Source organism: Mya arenaria, chromosome 15, assembly GCF_026914265.1.
Source record: "Mya arenaria isolate MELC-2E11 chromosome 15, ASM2691426v1".
Classification (NCBI taxonomy): Eukaryota; Metazoa; Mollusca; class Bivalvia; order Myida; family Myidae; genus Mya; species Mya arenaria.
Genome location: NC_069136.1, coordinates 29739224 through 29752735, shown reverse-complemented (window position 1 = coordinate 29752735; position 13512 = coordinate 29739224). Strand labels below are relative to the sequence as shown.

The following is a 13512-nucleotide window of genomic DNA, read 5'->3' as shown; positions in this document are numbered from 1 at the left end:
ACACTATAGTCATGATACCCACATGACACCACACTATAGTCATGATACCCACATGACACTACCCACATGACACCACACTATAGTCATGATACCCACATGACACTACCAACATGACACCACACTATAGTCATGATACCCACATGACACTACCCACATGACATCACACTATAGTCATGATACCCACATGACACTACCCACATGACACCACACTATAGTCATGATACCCACATGACACTACCCACATGACATCACACTATAGTCATGATACCCACATGACACTACCCACATGACATCACACTATAGTCATGATACCCACATGACACCACACTATAGTCATGATACCCACATGACACTACCCACATGACATCACACTATAGTCATGATACCCACATGACACCACACTATAGTCATGATACCCACATGACACTACCCACATGACACCACACTATAGTCATGATACCCACATGACACCACACTATAATCATGATACCCACATGACACTACCCACATGACACCACACTATAGTCATGATACCCACATGACACTACCCACATGACACCACACTATAGTCATGATACCCACATGACACCACACTATAATCATGATACCCACATGACACTACCCACATGACACCACACTATAATCATGATACCCACATGACACTACCCACATGACACCACACTATAGTCAAGATACCTACATGACACCACACTATAGTCAAGATACCTACATGACACCACACTATAGTCATGATACCCACATGACACCACACTATATTCAAGATACCCACATGACACCACAATATAGTCATGATACCCACATGACACCACACTATAGTCATGATACCCACATGACACCACACTATAGTCATGATACCCACATGACACCACACTATAGTAATGATACCAACATGACACTACACTATAGTCATGATACCCACATGACACCACACTATAGTCATGATACCAACATGACACCACACTATAGTCAAGATACCCACATGACACCACAATATAGTCATGATACCAACATGACACCACAATATAGTCATGATACCCACATGACACTACACTATAGTCAAGATACCCACATGACACCACAATATAGTCATGATACCCACATGACACCACACTATAGTCATGATACCCACATGACACCACACTATAGTCATGATACCAACATGACACCACACTATAGTCATGATACCCACATGACACCACACTATAGTCATGATACCAACATGACACCACACTATAGTCATGATACCCACATGACACCACACTATAGTCAAGATACCCACATGACACCACAATATAGTCATGATACCAACATGACACCACACTATAGTCATGATACCCACATGACACCACAATATAGTCATGATACCCACATGACACCACACTATAGTAATGATACCAACATGACACTACACTATAGTAATGATACCAACATGACACTACACTATAGTCATGATTCCTACCTGACACCACACTATAGTAATGATACCAACATGACACTACACTATAGTAATGATACCAACATGACACTACACTATAGTCATGATACCCACATGACACCACACTATAGTAATGATACCAACATGACACTACACTATAGTAATGATACCAACATGACACTACACTATAGTAATGATACCAACATGACACCACACTATAGTCATGATTCCTACCTGACACCACACTATAGTCAAGATACCCACATGACACCACACTATAGTCATGATACCCACATGACACCACACTATAGTCATGATACCCACATGACACCACAATATATTCAAGATACCCACATGACACCACACTATAGTCATGATACCCACATGACACCACACTATAGTAATGATACCAACATGACACCACACTATAGTCATGATTCCTACCTGACACCACACTATAGTCAAGATACCCACATGACACCACACTATAGTCATGATACCCACATGACACCACACTATAGTAATGATACCAACATGACACTACACTATAGTAATGATACCAACATGACACTACACTATAGTAATGATACCAACATGACACCACACTATAGTCATGATTCCTACCTGACACCACACTATAGTCAAGATACCCACATGACACCACACTATAGTCATGATACCCACATGACACCACACTATAGTAATGATACCCACATGACACCACAATATAGTCATGATACCCACATGACACCACACTATAGTCATGATACCCACATGACACCACACTATATTCAAGATACCCACATGACACCACACTATAGTCATGATACCCACATGACACCACACTATAGTCATGATACCCACATGACACCACACTATATTCAAGATACCCACATGACACCACACTATAGTCATGATACCCACATGACACCACAATATAGTCATGATACCCACATGACACTACACTATATTCAAGATACCCACATGACACCACACTATAGTCATGATACCCACATGACACCACACTATATTCAAGATACCCACATGACACCACACTATAGTCATGATACCCACATGACACCACAATATAGTCATGATACCCACATGACACCACACTATAGTCATGATACCCACATGACACCACACTATATTCAAGATACCCACATGACACCACAATATAGTCATGATACCCACATGACACTACACTATAGTCAAGATACCCACATGACACCACACTATAGTCATGATTCCTACCTGACACCACACTATAGTAATGATACCAACATGACACTACACTATAGTAATGATACCAACATGACACTACACTATAGTCATGATACCCACATGACACCACACTATAGTAATGATACCAACATGACACTACACTATAGTAATGATACCAACATGACACTACACTATAGTAATGATACCAACATGACACCACACTATAGTCATGATTCCTACCTGACACCACACTATAGTCAAGATACCCACATGACACCACACTATAGTCATGATACCCACATGACACCACACTATAGTCATGATACCCACATGACACCACACTATAGTCATGATACCCACATGACACCACAATATATTCAAGATACCCACATGACACCACAATATAGTCATGATACCCACATGACACCACACTATAGTAATGATACCAACATGAAACTACACTATATTCAAGATACCCACATGACACTACAATATAGTCATGATACCCACATGACACCACACTATAGTCAAGATACCCACATGACACCACACTATAGTCATGATACCAACATGACACCACACTATAGTCATGATACCCACATGACACCACAATATATTCAAGATACCCACATGACACCACAATATAGTCATGATACCCACATGACACCACAATATAGTAATGATACCAACATGACACTACACTATATTCAAGATACCCACATGACACTACAATATAGTCATGATACCCACATGACACCACACTATAGTCAAGATACCCACATGACACCACACTATAGTCAAGATACCCACATGACACCACAATATAGTCATGATACCCACATGACACCACACTATAGTCATGATACCCACATGACACCACAATATAGTAATGATACCAACATGACACTACACTATATTCAAGATACCTACATGACACCACACTATAGTCATGATACCCACATGACACCACAATATAGTCATGATACCCACATGACACCACACTATAGTAATGATACCAACATGACACTACACTATAGTAATGATACCAACATGACACTACACTATAGTAATGATACCAACATGACACCACACTATAGTCATGATTCCTACCTGACACCACAATATAGTCAAGATACCCACATGACACCACACTATAGTCAAGATACCCACATGACACCACACTATAGTCATGATACCCACATGACACCACACTATAGTCATGATACCCACATGACACCACACTATAGTCATGATACCCACATGACACCACACTATAGTAATGATACCAACATGACACTACACTATAGTCATGATTCCTACCTGACACCACACTAAAGTCATGATACCCACATGACACCACACTATAGTCATGATACCCACATGACACCACACTATAGTCATGATACCAACATGACACTACACTATATTCAAGATACCCACATGACACTACACTATAGTCATGATACCCACATGACACCACAATATAGTCATGATACCCACATGACACCACACTATAGTCATGATACCCACATGACACCACACTATAGTCATGATACCAACATGACACTACACTATATTCAAGATACCCACATGACACCACAATATAGTCATGATACCCACATGACACCACACTATATTCAAGATACCAACATGACACTACAATATAGTCATGATACCCACATGACACCACACTATAGTCATGATACCCACATGACACTACACTATATTCAAGATACCCACATGACACCACAATATAGTCATGATACCCACATGACACCACACTATATTCAAGATACCAACATGACACTACAATATAGTCATGATACCCACATGACACCACACTATAGTCATGATACCCACATGACACCACACTATATTCAAGATACCCACATGACACCACACTATAGTCATGATACCCACATGACACCACACTATAGTCATGATACCAACATGACACTACACTATATTCATGATACCCACATGACACCACACTATAGTCATGATACCCACATGACACTACACTATAGTCATGATACTCAACCTGACTCCACAATATAGTCATGATACCCACATGACACCACAATATAGTCATGATACCCACATGACACCACAATATAGTCACGATACTCAACCTGACTCCACAATTTAGTCATGATTCCTACATGATGCACAAATGACACCATAATATAGTCATGATACTCAACCTGACACCACAATATAGTCATGATACCTACATGATGCACAAATGACACCACAATATAGTCATGATACTCAACCTGACACCACAATATAGTCATGATACTCAACCTGACACCACAATATAGTCAAGATACCTAGATGACACCACACTATGGTCATGATTCCTACCTGACACCACAATATAGTCATAATACCTGCATGACACCCCATGACACCAAAAGTAATCAACAATATAATCATGATACATTCATGACACCACAATATAGTCATGATACCTACACGATACCCACATGACTCCGCATTGAACCCATGTGGCAAATATTGAACACCTATGATCAGACAAGCATGACAATCCACACTGAGTTTATCATATTAGTCACTTATTTAACCTTATGATGTTAGCCACCAGCCAGCACTTTACGAAAGTAAGGTTGCTCTTGTCAGGCTGTCTACCCACCCATCTTGAAATCTTGTGTGTCAAACTCCTCTTTTACAATAGAATGGATTACATAGAAATTAAACAGTCAAGTAGGTGAAGTGAAAACATTTCGTGTGTTGAATGCTCATTTTACTGACTGGCATAACCTACTTTCAAAGCGGCATTCATTGTAACATACGCAATATTGGGGGAATCTGTTATGATTTTTGTTTTCAGACAGTCATTTCTATTGTGTAAAGTGTTTACCGGTAAGGCTTGAAAGCATTTTCAGAACATTTGTTGACAGTGATACATATCTTGTTTCAGACCGTGAAGACTGAAGGTGTCACAGCCCTGTATAAAGGCTTCATTCCAAACTGGCTGAGACTTGGGCCTTGGAACATCATTTTCTTCATGACATACGAACAGCTGAAGAAAATGGGCTGCTGAACGATCTGTTCCATCAAATACTCACTGTGCATCCTGTTTGATCAGGCCGACTGGTCGATTTGCAAGCTCTAAATCAGATGTAGGGAATTCCAAGGATCCATAACAAACTTTGGGCACCATTTCAGATACAGGCAACTTTTGCTTACTTTGGAGTCCCACATGTGCAAGTCTTTTCATATTATATATGGTAAGATGGTGGTTCCAGGTCAGTTGAGATAACTGGACCCTTGATTGATGAAGCAGAACTGAGAATTTGTTCCTAGAATTTTCAGAGGTTTCGAATGAAATTAAAAAAACAATTGCAGGTTTGATAATGCTTCATTCAGGTATTGAAATATAATCAATTTAAAATTGAAAGATTGTAATTGTTATGTAAAGGAAAGTTTGAGGGCTTTAGGACAAATAAAATCAATATATAATCAATTCCAGCTGACAGTTTACGATAACAATTGTGTAGAAAAGTGAAGCCTCGTCATTTTACATGTCATCTAGACAAGAGAAGCCTCGTCATTTTGCATGTCATCTAGACAAGTGAAGCCGCGTCATATTACATGTCATCTAGACAAGTGAAGCCTCATCATATTACATGTCATCTAGACAAGTGAAGCCTTGTCATATTACATGTTATCTAGACAAGTGAAGCCTCGTCATATTACATGTTATCTAGACAAGTGAAGCCTCGTCATATTACATGTTATCTAGACAAGTGAAGCCTCGTCATATTACATGTTATCTAGACAAGTGAAGCCTCGTCATCAAATGATTGTGCAATGAGAATGTTTGGTGTGTGTTTTATGATCTGTCTGATTTTATTGATATACCGTAAATAACTGGGTATTAGACGCATTTTTTCCCCTCAGATTTCGATGTTAAAAAATGCCTGCATATGATACCCAGTAACAAGCTTTTGAACTTTTTTCTGAGGTCGATTTCAGGCTGAGAGTTTGTTTAGATTTATGTAGAAAGGGAAGTTACTCGCGTCATATCGATTGAGTATATATGGGTTAAAACGGCAGTTGAAGATCGGGATACAGTATATCGCAAGATGTTTATGATTTAAAAAAAAATATTGTACGATTTTAAATTATTAAAATTATTCAATATTAATTTGAATAAAACAATAATTAAACATGCATATAAAAAAGCAAAGTTGGGCACTGTCAAAATATTTTTGTCAGTTGTACGATAAGGTGTGAAAAATTCGCACTGCCTTTAGACCTGTTTAACATACCAATACTACAAACTGATGCACTAATGGTCATGATTTACACACTTTTCCATGTTCTTTATTTTTCTGTAGGTGTTGACACTTTGAAAACAAGCCCGTACAATTTAAAGTTTTTGCATACAGTAACTTCCCTATTTATTCTCGACAGGTTATCGTTTACGATATACTGTCAGAAAGAAATCTTACAAATAGTCATAAAAGGTCCATTTCAGTGCCATCCAGATACAAATTGTCACACTAAGTAATTTTCAGTGCCTATCCTAACATGAAATAAATAAAAATGAAACATATTTTGCATTTGCATTGTATGGTTTTAAAGATAACCATCGCCATTTTCACGAAAAAAAAAAATTCGTCACTGTCAACAAACATGGTGGCCAAGATTGGCAGACGATTTTGACATCTTTTCTATGGGTCCTTATACCCAGTCATTTACGGTACATGTATATAATGGGTAAATGCCATCTTTTTATATAAAATGTGCTTTTAGTTGACTGTCCAAACACATTGGACTGTTTAAAGTATTTCTTGCAAGCACCATGATTGGAAATCCACAGCTACATGTTTACTGGGATGTTGTTGCACAATTTGAAATGAAATCTCATTCTGTAATATATCACGACTGTGAAAGGTGACTTCTGGGCATATTACAAGTTAGAATAAACAATAACTCCAATGGTTGATAACAACCTTTTAAACAGTATATTTAACAGTACATACCAGATTTCATCTACCAGCCTATGATTTGTGATCAATCCATGTTATTTGCAATCTGTTATAATGTCTGTTCATATGTTTTATTATTTGTAAATAACTTGTACAAAGTAATTTATTGTTATGTCTCAGTTGACTGTTTTTTTTAAAACCTCTTTGTAGAAGGGTGGTATAATTATCTGCCTCTCAAGGAAGAGGTCGTGGCTTCAATCCCCATTTGGGGTGCATTCTTCTGGCCTTTCAAAAAGGTCACTGGTACTGGTCTCCAGTTCTAGCTGTCTTCATATTCAAACTTAAATGAATGAGGTTGGAAAAAAGAATCAAGTCACTTGGGAAACACATCATTTGATATCCAGGTATCTTCTATTTATTTAAAGACAACTGAATGTTTAACTTCAAAGGAACATTACATCTATTTATTTAACGACAACCAAGCTTACCAGAATTGCTTTTTGTCATTCTGTAATTCATAGTGATTCATATGCAGAAATGTTGGTGTTTTATTCATACTCTTACTGATTAATTCAAGGTTTATATTAAAGGTTTCATTTTTTATCATAAGTTTATACATTACTTTGGTGTGTTGCAAAACTAAGGATTTCCTTCAACCATTTTCAGTAAACATTTTCCGTTAAGAATGGCTTCTGAGAAGCCCATTTTTTTTAAGAAATGCTTTTCAAGAAGATTTTAAGACTTTTTGTTGGTTCAGATTTGTAAACATAGATGATAAATAGTATATTTGTGCTATTTAAAATAGTTGAGAGACAAAATGTTACTTTTAAGCTCACCTGAGCACGAAGTGCTAAAGGTGAGCTATTGTGATCGCCCTGTGTCCGTCGTCAACAATTTGACTGTTAACACTCTAGAGGGCACAATCTAAATGAAACTTGGTCAGAATGTTACCCTCAATAAAATCTTGGATGAGTTCGATATTGGGTCATCTGGGGTTAAAAACTAGGTCACCAGGTCATATTAAAGGAAAAGCTTGTTAACACTATAGAGGTCACATTTATGACTGTATCTTCATGAAAGTTGGTCAGAATGTTTATATTAATAATCTTTAAGTCAAGTTTAAATCTGGGCCATGTGCGGTCAAAAACTAGATCACCAGGTCAAATCATAGGAAAAGCTTGTAAGCACTCTCGAGGTCACATTTATGACTGTATATTCAGGAAACTTAGTCAGAATGTATATATTGATTAGCTCTAGGCCAAGTTCGAATCTTGGTCATGTGCGGTCAAAAACTAGGTCACCAGGTCAAATTTAAGGAAAAGCTTGTTAATAATCTAGAGGTCACATTTATAAATGTTTCTTCATGAAAGTTGGTCAGAATGTTTATATTAATAATCTCCAAGTCAAGCATGAATCCTGGTCATGTGTGGTTAAAAACTAGGTCATTAGGTCAAATCATAGGAAAAGCTTTTTAGCACTCTATAGGTCACATTTATGACCATATCTTCATGGAACTTGATCAGAATGTTATTCTTAATGATCTTAAGATAGTCCTAAATTTGTTTTAGTTAAGTCCCCTCTCGTTGCACTTTCCATTGCCCTGAAAAACACTTATTCTTTCCCAAGTCACAATTGCCCTCGCCCTGAAAACACTTATTTCACACTTGAATTGGATCAGGTGAGCGATACAGGGCCTTCAGGGCCCTCTTGTTTATAGACAGCATGTAGATGCTTTGTAAATTTATTGCTCAAAACCTATGACAAAATAAATTTAAAAAACTCATAAAGCTTTGTTTGATCCTATTCATACCCACTTATACAAAATATTGACTGCTTGAAAATGTGGGTAACTTGGAGTCAAAAACTAGGTCACTAGGTCAAATCTTAGGAAAATCTTCAGGACACACTTTATTTGGTCCCACTTTATCAGAATGTTTTCCTCGATCAGCTCAACTCATGAATTTGAAACTAGGTCATGAGGTGTCAAAAACTAGGTCACTAGGTCAAATCTTGGAAAAACAAGACATTGGTTATAATTTTGTTTGGAACACACTTGAGACATTATTTTTGGTCCAATATTCATTAATTTTTCAGGCTGATCCTTGATCAATCTAAGATTAATACTGTCTCCCCAAATGAATGGGGGACACATATTGTTTTTGCCTTGTCTGAAAGTCGGTCGGTACGTCACATTTCGTTTCTGCTCAATAATTTGAGAACCCTAAGACCCAGGAACTTCATACTTGGTTGCTCATGACCAGTAGATGACCCTTATTGATTTTGAGATTAGAAGGTGAAAGGTCAAGGTGACCTTAAGCTGAAAAATGGTTTCCGCTAAATAACTGAACATGCTTTGAGTCAAGGAACTTCATACTTGGTGTGCAAGTTGGTCATGGCCAGCAGATGACCCCTAGTGATTTTTAGATCAGTGGGTTAAAGGTCATAGAAGTGGTGACTTTCAGGTAAAAAAACAATATATATGCGCGGTGACCTTAAGCTAAAAAAGTCGAAAAATGGTTCTGCTCAATAACTACAGAGCGCTTGCACCCAGGAACTTCATACATTGTATGCCAGTTGGTCATGATTAAGTAGATGACCCATTGATTTTGGGATCTGTAGGTCAGCGGTCACATTAAGGTGAAAAAACTGTTAATTAACGAAGGAATGCTTGCATCCAGGAACCCATACTTCGTATGCCAGTTGGTCATGACTAGTTGATGACTCATATTGGTTTTGGGATCAGTAGGTCAAGGTTGTAGTGACCTTGAGGTGAAAAAAACAACAGTTTCCGCTCAATAACTAAAGAAGGCTTGTACCCAGGAACTTCAAACTTGAAGTGCCAATGGAAGCACTCCAGGGCTGTATTTTTGCAAAATTTCTCAGGATTTCCGAACGCTTGGCGGGACTGAGTAATGGGGGTGGGTTTGGGAGGGGTTGTTTCCTCCTAACGTCGAGATTTTTTTATTATTGAAGTACAAATGGTTCAATTTCCTGCATTTTTAGCTAAATTTATCTGTTTTATAGTCCAAGTCCCACCTTCGAAATTACTGTTTTTCATATTTTTTTATGAAAAATTAACATGGTAGTGAGTTATGTTTACAGGGACACCGGTGACGTACCCAGTGAAATGTGTAAAAGCGGCCTTTCTGGAGTCTGCTGACTGGCTTGTAAATTAAAAGCAGGGATCATGTGAATCATGCTATTGCACTCAAATAATAATTAAATGCTTTAAAGTAATATATCGAACACTCATTCATTCAGATACGAGACTATCAAGTAGGAAAAGAATACATCTATATTCTATTATATTATGACAATATCGCGAGCTTCATTCACCTTCATTCCTGCTGACATAGCCTGCACGCACGTGCAGGTAGTTGCTTGAAGGACAATGAGATCAGCACGCGATTATATGGCCAACAGGCCTTCTTGCTATCGACAAACTATAACGAAAGCCTAAGCTGCGTATTAGACAATATTGATTACTGGGTTGATAAGGGCCTTCGCTGTAGAAATTAAGACATTCCAGTTTGATTAATGAGTGTCTATAATTATCCTCGCTACATGAAGGAACATCGGCTGCACTGACAAGCCATAAAGGGAAACTTTGTTTCTGTTCTAATCTGGCCTTTGTGAAATCTTTTGATGAGTTTGAAACTGGTAATGTTGGGTCAAAGGTTTCTAGATCAAAACTAGATGCTGCATTATATACGATATTCTTTTATTTTAAACAGTTGAAACCAACACTATTCTTGCAATATTTCTGGACCAATCTGGCCTTGATTAAATCTTTTATTGGGTTGAAATTGGTCCAAATCTCGGTTACTATGTCAATATAAATGCTACATAATATACGATATTTCAAACAATTGCAAAACGGTCATGTGACCAGTGCTGGAAAAACCCATCTTACATACCCCATGTAAGATGAGTCACACGCAACAACGCGCCACTTCTTATTTCATTTATTGTATGGTTGATGAAAAATATATTATGCCTTTTCAATAAAGAGCAATCAAATATATATGTTTGCAAGACTTTTAATTAAAATTTAAAATAAATAATCGTAAAAAAACGCTATTTTTAGTTACTGCGCTCTATGACGTCAGTATACAACGTTGCACGCGCTTTTTGGTGTTATTGTACAACAGTTCATTTACAATGTAATTTTTTCCACAAATTGATAAATTTAGATATGCAAGAAAAATTATCAATTATGTTTTTCTGGTCCGGATCAAAAAATCCGACCCTCGGGCACGCTATGTGGCCGGTAATTTGGCAAACCTTGTTACCGGCTTACACACGTGCCCTCGGTTCTGATTTTTCTATCCATACCGGAAACACATGATAGATACTTATAATCTCATATCCAATGTTTTTAAAAGTCCATCACTCTGCAGTGGTATTCGATGTTTTGATTGGAATATTTTACCAACACATGATTTCCATGCAATCTTCTTTACCTAATCTGTAGCGGATATCAATTCAAGGAATATGCTTGTTTACAATGCCCTCTTATAAAACCAAAGTACTGAAAGTACTACTGGAAGGTGATTTATACTGCTTTATACACACATTACAAACCACTCAATCAAACATATGTAAATGATTTGCGACATGCCAAAAGTGTGTCATTTACATTCGTTCGATTGAATGGTTGGTTACTACTCGGAACAAAAAAGAATGTTGAACTTCGCACCATGCAACTTTATTACCCAGAGACGTTGTGGACGTTTCATACTACTCATACCAATTTATTGAGCACATTGAGCACACGTTACTCATCAGCCAATATAGGATAGAGGCAACATCATGCCAACAGTTCCCAGCATTACTTTGATTAAGTTGTTTAATGACAAATGTGTGCTAACAAAGTCGAACTCCTCAAAACATGCGTTTCATTACCTTCCATAATTTTAAACCCGAAAGCGTCAAACCGAATGCTGTATCAAATATAGTACCGGTAGCTCCAGTTCTTAGCTCTCGGCATGTAAATGGTAGTACTAGGAAATAGTGTTATGGTTTAACCCAAGAAAGTTGTATTCTGTATATTGGTGCTATACAGCACGTAAAGAACCAAGAGGTCTCTTCACAGAGAGGTAGATATCACACCTGAATCTCTTGTATCTCACTATGTTTCTACATCTGAATTTGATTGAGAATTGCAGTCACTTTTATTTCAGGTCACTTAAGGCATTTAAATAACATTTAATTTGAGCTGGTGTCATGGCAGGGTGAAGCTTTAATGCAGTCAATATGCGTTGGCAGACCTTGATAAACTTTAATACATAAACAAATATTCATTACTAGATCAATATTCATTGAGTGAGGAGCATTAGAGCATGTTACGTATGTCGTTCAAAGAAACCCCATACATCCAGCATAAGGTTTACTGAAATAGGTATTCGAATCTTTTATAAGTTTAAGAAAATTACTATTATTTGCTATAGAAATAGCAAGGGCCTTCATACCCTTCTCAGTAGATGGTATCCGGTTTCCCCAAGCAACGGACACTCTTTTGTCCCCAAAATGACCCTCTGAAATTTCCCATTTTCAGAAAATCCCATCAAAAAGCAATACATTTTGAAATTAAAAAATAGAATAATTTCAATAACTGTAAACAAGGTGAAGAATGATCGGCGAAGATTGTATGTTCAGTTCCCAATTGAATGACGTTATGCCTCAATGGAAGGTCGTTGATATCTGTTGAACTTTCTACAATACTCGCCGAGACCTTTATGTTTGCACTACACCAAATGTGTATTATCTTTGTATATATATATTTCACTTGTAACAGTGTTTGTTAATATGTCTTACATTGCAGATTTTGCATTTCATTTTGCTGATTAAGTGTCTAATTGAAAATGGACA

The 13512-nt window shown here is 37.5% G+C and overlaps 1 protein-coding gene across 3 annotated transcripts in view; it reads left to right on the top strand.

Annotated features, from left to right (window-relative positions):
- LOC128219653 (kidney mitochondrial carrier protein 1-like) overlaps nucleotides 1–9428 on the top strand; it is a 36779-nt gene extending 27351 nt beyond the window's left edge. For 2 of the 3 annotated variants that reach the window (XM_052927549.1, XM_052927550.1), the window contains exon 10: nucleotides 5625–9428. In XM_052927549.1, coding sequence (XP_052783509.1) covers nucleotides 5625–5747 — 123 coding nt within the window. In that variant the 3' untranslated portion in view covers nucleotides 5748–9428. The remainder of the gene's footprint in view (nucleotides 1–5624) is intronic. The other variant, XR_008258615.1, reaches the window with a different exon arrangement.
- Nucleotides 9429–13512: the final 4084 nt, after the last annotated feature.